This window comes from Hesperophylax consimilis, chromosome 5 (genome assembly GCF_061612785.1).
Source record: "Hesperophylax consimilis isolate HC1 chromosome 5, BYU_Hcon_1.0, whole genome shotgun sequence".
In the NCBI taxonomy this organism is placed as follows: Eukaryota; Metazoa; Arthropoda; class Insecta; order Trichoptera; family Limnephilidae; genus Hesperophylax; species Hesperophylax consimilis.
Genome location: NC_142840.1, coordinates 23,613,966 through 23,628,768, shown reverse-complemented (window position 1 = coordinate 23,628,768; position 14,803 = coordinate 23,613,966). Strand labels below are relative to the sequence as shown.

The window sequence follows — 14,803 nt, the reverse complement described above, 5'->3', positions numbered from 1 at the left end:
ATTTTTATCTGCATTGGGAGATTTCCGTAATCCCTTTCGATATTGATACTCGATTTATTTTTCCTGTCAGTCTGCTTTCTTGTTTTACTGGTAGCATTACGTAAATTGAATTAGAAAGCACACTTACAATGCTTTTCGGAAATTTTTATTTCTCTAAAAAGTCTTGGCAAAGTATGCAGAGTTACTTATCTCAAAACTAAGCTCGTGGATTTTCCGCGCGAAGAGTTCGAAAAGAGATTCAATTATTCGAGCGATGGCTTTAGCAATATATATTTTCTAAATCGCCTTGTTTCCTGCTACATCGAGAAATTAGTGAAGTTTGTATTTATTTCTTATTAAATGTGTATATTTATTTTATTGTCCTTGAAACAAATAGTTTAGTCCAATTAGGAAATATGATGATTACTTAATCGTACATCCGTAAATGAGAATGTCATTCTCCACATTTTTATGATATCTTCCCTGCTTTTCGGGAAGCAGTTATTTGGTTCTATTAGATTTCATATTATTTTTCATGGTTTTTGGGGATTCTGTGTAAGAATTTTGTATTATCAATTATTATAAATGTTTGCATGCTTTTGAAATAACGGGCTTTGTTGGTTTCGTAGTTGAGTTTGTTTTGCCGTCTTACTGCCGAATTTCTTAATACTTCTCACAACAGTGCCTATTATCGGAATACCTAATTAAATAGCACCTTTCAGGGTAGTTAGGGACTCACACAATGCTTCCAAGAAGTCAATAATAAAAATTTTCTTTAAAAATATATAATAAGCCGCATTGTCTTATTCCGACATAAAACAAACTTTTCTTGAACACTTAAAATTTTAATTTCTTAAAAAAATGTATTTCATTTTTGATAGTATCTATTCCAAATGCCGAATTGAAAAAGTATTTATAAGAAATTTCGTCGAAAAAAATCGTAAAGTATGCTCCGAAATTATAAAAAAATTGTCGTGTTGTTAGTATAAAATTATTATTGTATGTATGTATTATTATAATGAAAAAATACAGAGTTTCTTTAAATGCTACCCAACTCAGACGTGGAGAAATTTTTGCTCAATTTTAAATTAATCACATTTTGCTAAATATTTTAATAATAGTCACTTACACATGTTAATTATTATAAATTTTTGTTTTTTTTTAATATCCCTCCCTCTGTCATTCTTATTTACTTATCTTATTATTTATTGATTTATCTCCCTCTCAAACCATCTTATCTTATTACTTATTTTTCATTATTATTTACTTATTTATTTATCTTCCTCTCAAACCATCTTCAGTAATCTTCTTCTTCTTTTTAAACGCTTATAACGAAAGCTTAACTGGTAGATTAGGAAAACAATGAAATAATCTTGAACATAAATCCGTGAATGTTACCAATGTACTTAACTTTTGGAAGAAAATTCAAGTTTTTCGAAGATTATCAATGTGATATTCCCTTTCACCAAAAAACACCCTTGATTCATTTACAATAATTTACATGGTCAACATTACGAGTTTTTTTGTTGTTATTTGTTTTTGGGGTGTTATGCCGTGTTGCGCTAACTCCTTCTTTAGCCAACGTTTCGGACAGCATTGCAGTGTCCATCATCAGGGCAGATGTGTTATTTGTTAAATCATATTTAACATTACGAATTTTTATGCAAGAAGATTATTACTGATTTTTATAGGCGTGCTTAGGAAGTGGTTTATTTTTACTGTGTTGATTGTTTTGGTTGACCTTGTAACTATGTAGTTACTAGTTGAAACTGAGTGTTTATTTTGTTGCAGTGGAGACGCCCTGGCCGACACGCTTTCCGCGCTTTATGGAAAGCTTTTGGTTGTGATGGGGATAGCTTTTCCCATGGCTGAAGTTATCTCTACCTACATTCCTCCTTCCTTCTATGAAGTAAGTATTTGTTATCTACTTTTTATTATCGCATTGAATGGACTAGATGTTCTAGTAGAAATTATACATAAATAAGAAACTTGTAAGGGAAAAACATTGATGTTGTTATTTATGTTTATAATTGTGTGATTACATAAATATTAAAAAATACATATAATTTGATGTGCACAGGTGCACATATATAATTGGTATGCATACCTACTTTAGATTTTGTTATAATGTAGGTACAACAATGTGAATAGTCAAAACGTCTAAAATACATATCAGCGGAGGGTCTTTACATAGTACAATCTAGTCGGTTAAAAATGATTTTTTATTTCAAAAAAATCATTCACTTGATGGCGCGTTCTCACCTAATATATTCTACGACCAATTTCATAGAATCTGTATATTAGATCGCTGGAAAAAGGCTTTCTGTGCGATACAATGCCAGATAAAAACAGAATGTTGAATGAACAGACTTTGTCTAGTGAGGCGGGTTAAGAAAACTTTGTAATTGATCGCCATTGATCCGTATTTGTAAAGCTCAAAAACTAATTATAAAGATTATTCTAAAACTACCGACATAAGCGCTTCGGATGAAATCTTTAAGAGAATCTGTGTTCAGGCATCAGGCAACTATACGCCAAAAAGCTACTAGCATATGTCTTCAAACACAGACTTGCTTTTGACAATGTCCAAACTGCTCGCGATACTAGAACCAAACACAGAACTGCGTTTGACAATGTCCAAACTGCACGCGATAATAGAACCAATCACAGAACTGCTTTTGACAATGTCCAAACTGCACGCGATACTAGAACCAAAGATTATTACCTCTACTTATCCCTTTCGCAAAAACAACATTTGGCCAAAGAAAATTTAAATACTTTCCAACAAAACTATTCAACGCTCTTCCACTGGCCATTAGACAGCACTCAACTTACTTTAAATATAAATCAGATACCAAATCTTGAATCATCAACCAAGACAGAGCTAATATCAAAGATTTTATTAAAACCAATTTATAAGTATGCATTTCCAATGGAACGACACTGATTTTTATTAACTTAAACTAAATACTGTATTTTTATTTGAATTTTTTTATGAATTAATGTATGAACTTATGTAAACTATTATAACTTGTGTTATAAACTGAGTCTGCTCTCAACACAGGAGTTCCCAGTGAGACGCGATCTTCCATGTAATAAATAAAATAAAATAAATATGAACGCTCAGCAATTCCTATCCATTTTAAGTGGGCACGATGGATATTTCAATATTTCCTGGTTTCATGCATTTTTGAAGTCGCCTGTGTCCATAACAGAACCTCTAAAAAAAGTAGTGTTCAGTAAAGTAGTGTTAAAAAACTTAAACGCATTAGTGCATTTGACACAATACGTACACTCTGGTGGAATGAATTTACTCCGTGGAATGTGTTCGTTTTATTTTGAAGGAAACGTATAAAAAGAAAATTTCTAAACACTTGAAGCCAGGACTTTGGTGGTCATCGCCTTACTATCTAACACGTTACCTACTAATAAGCGCATTTCTATGAAGAGGATCGCTGATTTAATTTAGAAAGAATCACGTCAAAAGTCATTAGACGAGGGGATTGGCATGGACGCGGACCATCGTTATCTTTCTACCTTCTCACATGTTGGCTTATTCGCTGCTCACACAGAGCATCCCAAAATATTTTTAGCCGGAAAAATGTAGAAAGGAACATGGATTACGGTAATATCGGGGCGCGGACTTTGAATTGATTGTACCTTCTCACATATTTTGCAAAAGGTCTTAAATTTATAGAGTGATATCTCGGTTTTATGAGTCGATATTTCATTGCGTTCATATTTATTTAATATATATAACTTTAATATTATCTTTGAAATCAGGTACTATACTTTGATCTTAGCCAATAGGCCGCGAAGCGAAATCAAGTACTGTTTATCAAGTTCTGCTAGATCTTTTTTAATTATATGCTTAACGGCAACTTTTATTGATTTGGAGATGACTTTGTTTAGTAAGACATTGTATTTGTGAAAGCAAACTATAGGGTTAAACTGGGTTGGGATAAGATGTATATAAATAAAATGTTTGTATTTTTCTTTTTGACTTTTTGAATAAATGGCATACAGAGCTCCGGGCCAATAAGGCCCCTTTCTCTTTCAACATGAGTTTAGAATTGGTTGTAGGAAGAGATTTTTAGTTGGGTTGTTCGTACATGCAGATTTATTTATTTATGAATGCAGGAGTTCACAACAATCGAATTTAAAGTCTAACGATTTTAATAAAAAGGTTAGGTAGTTTCTTTTTCGTCTGTTCTCTAAGGTTGGAATATTTAATGTATTCATTAACGGCGGGTAATTATTTAGATTATTTAGTAGAACTTTTATTTAAGGACGGGTTGTTTCGGAGAATTTGAACAATTCATCAAATTTCAACGTTCATTTTCGGGTTCTGTGAAAGTGCAATTCAAGTTCTGTAATTATATCATTATAGGCTAGTTGCTTGACAGAACTAAAATAAAAACAGAACATGATAAAATCTTTCACAGAACTTGAAAATGAACGTTGAAATTTGATGAATTGTTAAAATCTCCGAAACAACCCGTCCTTCTGCATTATGAATTTGAATTTTGTGGAATGGCGACTAAACCATGGAGTTGCATTCTATTAGACTTATATTGTATTATAGTAGTCTTTTTTTGTATTAGGCAATTCACCCTAAAAAGAGTGCTATGTGCCGTTAAAGTTAGGGGAGATGATTATAATTTTATGGGAAATCTATACGGGAATAGGAAATCTCAAATATTGAAGTCATTCAAGTCTATGAACTTGTATAGAACTGAGAAAATGCGAGAATTGTTGAGAGAAAGTAAATAAGGAATACTAAGGGGAGATTGGTGGGTGATTTTTATAAGTAAACGATAAATGCCTTTGAAAGATGAATGATTTTTACAATTAAAGAAAACATGATCAAGAGTCTCATTTTCCATGCCGCACTGGCAGAGTGGACTATCTAGGACCCGGATTTTAAACAAATGGGATGCAATGGAGCAATGACCAATTCTCATTCTCGAGATACAGGAAATAAATCTTTTGGATTTTTTCTTGCCGTGGAACCAAGGTTTACTTGGTATATGATTTTGTATTCCAGCATAAAAAGCACCAGTTCGGGTTTTCGTACTAGACCAATTTTCTTCCCAGGAGCGAATCATGTTGGATTTAAGAATTGGGATGACGTCAGAGATAGGAATTCTAAAATCTAAAGGATTAGAGCCAGAAATTGTTCCAAGTTTAGCTAGAGAATCGGCTTTCTCGTTACCCTCAATTCCCAAATGGACAGGGACCCAAACCAATATTGTCTCGAAATTTAATTCATTTAAAGATTAAAGGGTTTTTCTGATATTATAAATAATATAGTCTTCTGGTTTATGGATATTTGAGGAAATTTTCAACACTGCGCTTAGTGAGTCAGTGCACAGTAAGGCTCGTCGAATATTGAAAAGCTGGATTTGACTCGAAGCTTGTTCAATTGCGAAGCATTCTGCAGTAAATATAGAAATTTCTTTAGGCAATTTATAAGACAAATCTAATTCGAATTCGGGAATGTGTACCGCAGCTCCACAATCTTTGTTATCAGACTTAGAACCATCTGTGTAAATGAGTGAAAATTCTGGAAACTTAGAAGATGTAATGTTTTTAAATTTTTCCTCAACATTTTGATTAGATGAGGTTAAAATATCAGTTTGGAAGTCTGAAGTTATAACGTTGGGGATATAATTGATAGAATCAAATGGGATAGTGAAAATAGGAAGGATAGGATCTTTTTGTAGATTTTGGAGGGAAGAGGACAGAGATTTGAATGAAAGAAAACTTTTTAGAAGGAGAGGAAGTCGATTTTTATCTGTCGATCTTTTTTCGTTATTTAAGTTATAGAACAAATAATCAAGGCTTTGTTCTAAAGGGTGACGCGATACAGAAAAAGATTTAAAAATAAATTTATCAGCCAGGAATTGTCTCCTCAAAATTAAGGGGGGATCAACACATTCTACCTGGAGAGAATTAATTGGAGAAGATTTCATCGCTCCAATAATTATTCTGAGCGCTTTCGACTGAATTCTTTCAAGTTTTTTGTCCAAATATTTAGGAAGAGGATCGAAAAGAAATGTTCCATAATCCAAATGGCTTCGCACTAGAGCACCATACATTAATTTAAGAGTAGTAGAATGAGATCCCCACCACACTCTGGAAACAGCTCGCATAATATTTAGCCCCCTTTCACACTTAGCCGAAATGTTCTGAATATGCGGGAGCCAGGAAAGTTTATGATCCAAAAGTAGTCCAAGAAATTTAATTTGCTTAACGATTTGAAGAGGGACATTATCAAAGCAGACAGAAAAGGGGGGTATTTTTCTTTTGCGCGTAAAAGCCACTACTTTGGTTTTAGACGTAGCTAAATTCATCCCATTAGTCAACAACCAAACTTTAATATTATGTAAAGCCAAATTCAATTCCTTCGCAGCGCGCGATAGATTTTTGTGTGATAAATATATAAGGAAATCATCAGCAAAATAAAGTCGCTTGATAGATGAAGGAATTACATTGTCTAAATCACTTATATATATATTAAATAATAATGGACTGATTACGGACCCCTGAGGTAACCCCTTCCATAGTTTGCGATTTATCGTTTTTGAGGAAAAGTGGATAATAATGGATCTGTCTGTTAGTAAATTAATAATAAATTGAACTAGTTTTAAGGGAATTTTTATTTTAATTAATTTGTCTTTCAAAATGTTAATTAATACATCGTCGTAAGCTGACGAAAGATCAAGAAATGTGGCCAGAGTGCAAGAATTAAGGGACTGAGATATACGGATGTCTGTTGTTAACACACTTAAATTATCTATGGTTGATTTCTTTTTCCGGAAGCCATATTGATTAGGAGAGATAATTCTGTTATTTTCAACAAACCATTCCAATCTGTTCTTTATCAAGTGTTCTGCTACTTTCATTAAACATGACGAAAGAGCAATAGGACGATAGGATGAGATTTCAGATGGATTTTTGCCTGGTTTTAAAATCGGAAGGATTTTTTGAACTTTCCAGACTTCCGGTATAAATCATGTTTCGAAAATGTAATTAATCAGGGATGAAAAATATTCAACCGACATATCTGAGAATGCTTTCATGAAACTATATAAGATTCCATCAGGGCCAGGAGAAGAGTCTGGAAGGGAATTGATTACTCGATTTAATTCACTTACTGAGAAAGAAGAGTCCAGCCAGCTAGAGTGAGATGGATAAGAAATAAATGAAGGCATTTCCTCACATCTGGCAACTGACGGAGGAGCTATCTTATCAGCAAAACCTGTAATAATTTCTTCTGGAATATGTTTGGAACGCTGGGGAGTATATGACGAACCGAATTTTTTTAAGTTGGACCATACGGATGACTGGGGAGATTCAGGAGACAAGCGTTCACAGAATTTTCGCCATCCAGACCGCTTTTTGTTTTTCAAAACGTTTCGCTTCTGCCTGGGCGCGTTTCACAGAAAGGTAATTTTCGAAAGACATACATTTACGGATAATGGAAATTGCTTCTATTCTTGATTTAACGACACTAGTGCATTCTTCATCCCACCATGGGGTGGAATGTTTTATCTTAATGTTTACATTACGTTTTTTAAGTGTTTTTTCTGCAGCTTTTATTATCATGTTAGGAAATAATTCACATTGTAAACTAGTGTTGACAAGGGAAGACTTAGATGCTTGAACAATGGAGTCTAATTCTGAAGAAAAATTTCTCCAATTCGCGTCTTTCGTTTTAAATTTAAAACAATTGTTTATCGAAAAGGAATGCGTGGAAGATAGATGGTGGAAGGTAATTATTATAGGAAAATGGTCACTGGAAAGTGGATCTTTAAGAATGTTCCAAGAACATATGGGAATCACCGAAGATGAGCAAAGAGATAAATCGACTGCACTTTTCCGATGTTGAGGGTCAGTGAAACGAGTTGGAGATCCATCATGTAGAATACATAAATTATAGGTATCCATAAATTCTAATAGATTATGGCCAGAACGGTTTGTTAATTCACTGCCCCAAGAAGGAGAATGAGCATTGAAGTCCCCAAGTATCATATACGGGGGGCAAATCTGGGATATAAATGTTGACCATTCGTTTTCAACAAAAATTGTAGAGGGAGGGATATATATTGATAGTAATGTAATATCAGATACAACAGCTGCTACTATCTGAAAATTATTGGGGAGAGTGTTGAAAATAATTTGTTTAAAAGGGATAGAATTATGTATAATAAGAGCAGTGCCACCTTTGCCATCCAGTCTATCATGTCTTAGACAATGATATCCAGGAATCTTAAATTGGTATGAGGGTTTTAACCACGTTTCGGAGATGGCAGCAACTGAAATATTATGTTCATCAAGTAACTGTACAAGATCAATTTTGTTGGCGAATAGACTTCTACTATTCCATTGAAGTATTTTGCTCAGTTGCGGATACATCGGGAAGGCTAGAGAGTAAAGATTTCATATAATCGGCAGCGTTGGACGGTACTTTATTGTTATTTGAAAGGATCGTAATTAATAGGGTAATTAAAGTTTGAATAAAAGAAGAATTTTCAATCATGACTTTAGGTAAGATATCGGAAGTGGAACAGTTTTTTAAGGCAGTCCCATTGGGAGCCTGGGATTTATTATTCCCATTCGGGTTAAGTAAAAGTTCATTATGTAGTTTTTTATCGAAAGACGGAATAAATTTTGGATTAGATTTTATCGGTTTGAAAATTGTTTCTTTGTGGGAAGATGATAGAGGGGATTTAGGGGAAGAAAAATGAAAGAGAGAAGCGTTAGACGTTATCTGTGCAAAATATTTTTTCGTAGGAGAGAATAATTTAGAAGCCTGAAAGTAGGAAATGTTGTCTGCAGCCATTGACTGTTTGATATTTCTCTGTCTAGATAACTCTGGACAGGCCACACTAACAGCAGTATGGTTGCCCTTACAATTAATACAAATAGGGTTATTCGTTGTATTTTGACACTGTTCAAAGAGATGATCCTCTCCGCAATGGAAGCAACGAGGAGGGGAACGACAAATAGGTTTTGAATGGCCAAAACGGCAACAGTTGAAACATTGGATCGTCGGGAATCTGTATACTTCAACGGGAAGAGCGTTATAATAAATAAATACACGGGATGGTAATGTTTGACCTTCAAAAGTGATAACAACGGATTGGGAAGGTTTCCATATAGTGGTGCCGGTGGAAGTATCCTTGAAATTCAAACGACGTGCTTTTAAAACTTTTGGAGTTAATTGAGAGTCATTAAGAGCGTCTACTATTTCTGTTTCTGATAGATCGGTTGGGATACCTCTTACTCTGCCCATTCTGGTTAAATTGAAAGTAGGTATGAAAGATTTAAATTTATTATTTGAAAGAGAACCTATTTTTTTAACAAAATCATTAGCTAATGTGGCGGATTTAAATTCTATGGATAGTTTGTATCGACCTTCCGGTTTTATTGATCCATTTATAATACCGAGGTTATTGAGTTTTGAGCTAAAAATAAATTTACCGAAATCCAGGGGATGAATTATTTTCCCCTGTTCAGTCCTTTGGACATTAACAATAAATGGAGCTGAAGATGAAATAGAATACATAAGCTCAATGGCTTTTGCTTCTGTAGGAATGGTATCATTATAACTTCCATGAGAGATTGGGGATTCGTTTGTTTGTGAAATAGATTTAATTTTAGGAGGTACATTAAGGCAAAGCGGAGGTCGTCGTTTTCGGGAAGGAATGGTTACAGAAGCTTGGGAATCATCAGAATCGTTGACGTCTGCAATATTAGAAATGGACTCAGGGTCAGGAGGTCGATTTTCATCCTCCTCCATTACAACAAATTAAAAAAAAATTAAACAATAAATACTATTTAAGAAATAATAAATGATAGAAATAATACACGCAACTGCGTCGCAAACCAATAATAGAAACAAAAATAATGAATACGAAAGGGTAACAATAAATAAATCTTATCTGTACGCCGCGCCGCCGTCAGTAAGCCGTAAAACACAGAGCACTGGAAGTAAACACGACTGCACACTACCGAGGTTCGGTGACTACCCTATAGTAGTCTTCATTTGTGTATTAATCATTGCTTATGACAACTGTAAAGTTAAAGCCATATTTTCTACACCCAACCGACGGGGATCACATTACGACTTTATAATATAAATGTATTCTTGTTTTTTGATTCAAAGTATTTACGAGGTTTTCGTTGTTGTTTTTATCTGATTCTGTTTATTTCAGGGTTTCTACCTGTACCTGTACTTCGGAAGTATGGTGTTCCTGCTTTACATGTACTGCGCCCTTCTCCGGGATCGATCCAAGGCTCTGAAAGCCGCCAACAACTTGGAAAGTAAGCCCATATTCTCTCTTTGTTTACCTGTATCTCCGACATTCATAAAAGCCTAATTAGGAGACATCACTCAAGTGTTCCCTCAATGTCACTCAACTTGAGGCGTGCCCGAGTGCGAGTGAGATACTTGAATTATTTTACAACTTTATCTGGATTTAAGGACTTATAATAATATTATTATTCTTAAATTTTGTATGTTGAAATGAAATGGGCGCTGGTTGAAAATCTATAAAATGCTTTAAGTACAGTCTAAGACTTTAAAACGTTAGTGGACGATGTTAGTCTCTCTAAATCTAACCACGTTATCTACACAAGTTGTTCGGACGGTGCGGCCTGGGCAGATTGTAATCTGTTTGACTTGAGGAAAAGCACTTTCGTGATGTCAAAAGATCTATAGGCAGTGAAAGGATTAGATGCAGTATTCCCTGTTATCTGCGTACGCTGGTGATTCCTTTTGTGTTTCTTTTCGATGAAGAATTGCGTGGTTTATGCGAGACTACATATATCAATAGACACTTGAAGGACTGCCGACAGAAAGAAGGTCTGACGGAAGCGGTGGAGGGGACAAGGAGACCAATAATATAATTATTGTTGCCACCAGTACCAAACTATTAATCTCGACCACAAGAAAAAAAAACATTTACCGGGTTGGCACTTAAATCGGCGCCAATACAAGTGCTAGCATAATTCAACCTCAATAAATTTTGAGGTTTTCCTATCAAATTCAGGACATAGTAGGCAGCAATCTATCTACATGTTCCTATTATTTATGTTTCTATTGTACTGCTTTTTTCTGAATAACGAGCATGTTGCTGTTATCTTAATTCTGTATGTATCTGTGGTACACTTTTATTTAATTGTATACCTTTTGTTATTTCAATACTTTTATATGTGGGTTTATATTTTACCTGGCTATTAAAATCTGGTTTTTTTTGTCGTGTATAATTTTACATTATAATTTTTCGAAAAAATAGATCGCTCATTTTATTTTAAGCGAAGATTTTTTTTCCATTTCCGAAAAGAAATTATATCATAATACATCTTATTACACCTTTTTTGCGATAAAAAAATGAAACAAATTATTGAAAATAATACATATGAAAGAGAAAATAAACAAAAAAAAGAAAGCACTGTTGGAATATAGGTGTTGCTATTGCTTTTTTAATAATTGAGACTTAAATACGATAAAATTGTATATTGAAGAACTCTTATTCGAAAAATATGTACTTCGAGCAATTGATTTTGTTTAGAATGATTTCGAAGAATTGATTTTCGAAGAATTTACCTATAGTCTTTCTAGGTATGTCTATTATTAATGAAAATATTGTATTACATTGCAAAGTATGTGATACAATATTTTGTGATTAATGAGAAGTATGAATGAATTTTTTTTAAATTATACTTTTGAATTATGCTTGATAAGGCCTCCAAAAGGCGAAACAACTATCACGCAAAATAATAATTACACAGCAGAACTTGTTTTTATATAAGCTCTTTTTTTCTAAATTGTATAATAATATTATTGAATATATAAAAGAAACTCAAAATTAAAATGGATTATGCAAATTAAAGTTGATAACAATAAAATGATTTTAATAATACGTTTCCAGTCCAATATTTATGGACAATTGATTGAACCATTTAACTCCAATATATTTATAAAATTGTTGGGCTGTATTATTATCACCTTATAGGGGGTTGGCGTTCTTTAATGACTATCCCGGTTACCGAAATGTCTATTTCCTGATTTATTTTATCTATCGAAGTTAAAACATGTACATATCGATATTTAGTTAATATCCAAGTCGGTAAAACAATACAATGCGTGTGATTTTCTCTAGAAAATTCGATATACCCAAAAGTTATTGCTTACGTTATTGTGTGAATATCCTTTTCAAGTTTTATAAATCAACCTCCTTGTCGTAGCCGTAAGATTCTTTGTATTAAGGGGTAAGTACCTACACACGCTTTATTCGAATTTAAGAATCCAAGAAGATAATGGCTTTATAAATCGTAAGCCATGCCATATTTTTTTTTGTTTTTAAATCTTTATTTAGATATACGTAATTTTTTTCATACATCTAGTAGGAAAATAAAAAAAAATACAATGTACACAAAATAACATTTACAATTACATTTTAAGAGAAAAAGATAAATACACAAAATTACATTATATGAGATATCTAGGTGACTAAAATAATATTGGTGAGTATGTTCAACAATCAAAATTATTTTTTACATACAAAGCACATGTCCTACGAAAGTCATTGGCGTAAGCAGACAAATTATAAAATGGCCTCCTAAATTTCCTAACTGTTTGGTTCCCTGTTGTAAGGTGAAGAATATTCAATAGTAATAAAATTTGAAAATGACTGGTATAGAAGCCATCAAATCATGTATAGGTGTTTTCGGGTAACATGGGTGGTGGTGGTTGTAGTGGCCAATTTTTTTTTTTTTTTTTTTTTTTTTTGTTTGTTTGTTACAATATAAGATAAAATATTTCAGGACCCCTCTTCCATAGAAGCATTAGCTTGTGGCTGGAAGAGGAGTGTACATTGTTTTATTGCAATAAGTAAGTAATTAAAAATTAAATGATTTTAAACTTATTTAAATGAAGTGAGTTATTTTTCATGAAGTGAGTTATTCTAAAGATTAATTCAATTGGAAACATTTTTATTTTTTGTGAGTTTGTCTTTAAAATATTTTTTTACAGTGTTTATTATTTTGATGTTATCATTAATGTTTCTAATTTCTTCAGGTAGTCGATTGAAAAAAATTCTTGCCCGGTAAGTGTAATAATTTTGTGCAAAGGAAGTGTTTAATTTTGGGCATGGAAAAATATATTTAAGTCTAGTACGGTTTTCGGTTAGAAATTGATACTTGTCTTTTTCTTTTATGATTTGAATTAGTGCATTTTTAATATAAAGATCTTTAAATGAAGGCACTTGAAATTCTTCGAATAATCGATCCGTTGGGTAATCGGAAGGTTTTCGTAATATTATTTTAATTATTAACCTTTGTACCACTTCTATTGGAGTAAGGTTAGTTTTGTATGTGGATCCCCAACTAATGATACCATATTGTAGCGTTGATTGGACCAAGGCATAATATATTAAATATAGGTTTTTTAAAGACAAAAAATTTCTGATTCTTAAAAATACATATATCAGTTTTCTGATTTTTTTTACAATTTGACATATTTGTTCCTTCCAATTCAAATTTTTATCGATAATTACTCCTAGATATTTGATTGTGTTTGTGTTTTTTAGTATTGTGCAGTTTTGGAGACAGTAATTTTTATTATGTATTTTGGAATTGTCATGAATGATAATGTTAAAATTTTTAGGGATGTCTTTTGTGTGTATTGCAAATGGAATTACATATGTTTTATCGCTATTTAGTGATAGCAAATTAATGTCGAAGAAATTCTTAAGAGTATTTATGTCTTCAGTGGCTTTAAGTATTACGTTTTCCCAAGTTTTTTCGCTTATTATTAGAACTGTGTCGTCGGCATACGAAGTAATTTGGCCATGTAGTGGTTGAAAGAAAATGTCGTTAACATATATGGTGAAAAGAATTGGTCCAAGCACTGTACCTTGCGGGATTCCAAAGTCAGAATGTTCTTTATCGCTATTGACATTATTTATTTTTACGACTTGTGGTCGATTTTTTAGGTACTTTGAAATCCATTTAATCGCATTGTCTTTTATGCCTATATTATTCATTTTTTTTAGTAGAATCTTATGCGATATGCTATCAAAGGCTTTCCTTAGATCAATAAATATACCTGCACATTTTTTACTTTTATCTAAAGATTCGTAAATGTATGAAGTTACGTTAGCAATAGCATCTTGTGTGCTGAGAGATTTTATAAATCCAAACTGGTTTTTGTGTAGTATTTTATTATTATCTAGGAAATTGACTAATTGTTTTTTTACTATTTTTTCAAAGATTTTTCCTATATTTGAAATTAAACAGATTGGTCGATAATTTGTTACTTGATGTGGATCTCCAGATTTGTAAATAGGTGAGATTATTGTATTTTTGTAGTTCGTTGGAAATATTCCTTTTGTTAAACTTAGGTTTATTAAATGAGTGATTGGTTTTATTAAATAAGGTTTCATAGATTTTAAAATATGTGTCGTAATAGAATCAAAACCGGGAGACGAACCTACTTTCATATTATCTATTATTTTTATGATTTCACATTCTGTTGTCGTTTCAAACGTTGAGAGTATATTACGTTCCTGTAAGTTTACATTATTATGATTTTCCGGGATAAAAGATTTTTGGATATTTTTCGCAAGATTTTTTCCGACATTAGCAAAAAAAGAGTTAAATATGTTTGCACATTGTTTAGGTTGCATATTGGCATTTATAATTTTGTTATCATGCTCAATATATTTTACGTTTTGTGTTTTTTTTGTATTGTCAATAGCCAAATTAACTGTTTTCCACATTTGTTTTTGGTTATTTTCTGAGGATAATATTT

General features: G+C 32.6%; 1 protein-coding gene across 2 annotated transcripts in view; it reads left to right on the top strand.

Annotated features, from left to right (window-relative positions):
* OtopLc (proton channel otopetrin-like c) overlaps positions 1-14,803 on the top strand; it is a 249,455-nt gene that overhangs the window by 159,733 nt on the left and 74,919 nt on the right. For both annotated transcript variants that reach the window (XM_089631714.1, XM_089631716.1), the window contains exons 4-5: positions 1,771-1,888; positions 10,203-10,311. In XM_089631714.1, coding sequence (XP_089487840.1) covers positions 1,771-1,888; positions 10,203-10,311 — 227 coding nt within the window. The remainder of the gene's footprint in view (positions 1-1,770; positions 1,889-10,202; positions 10,312-14,803) is intronic.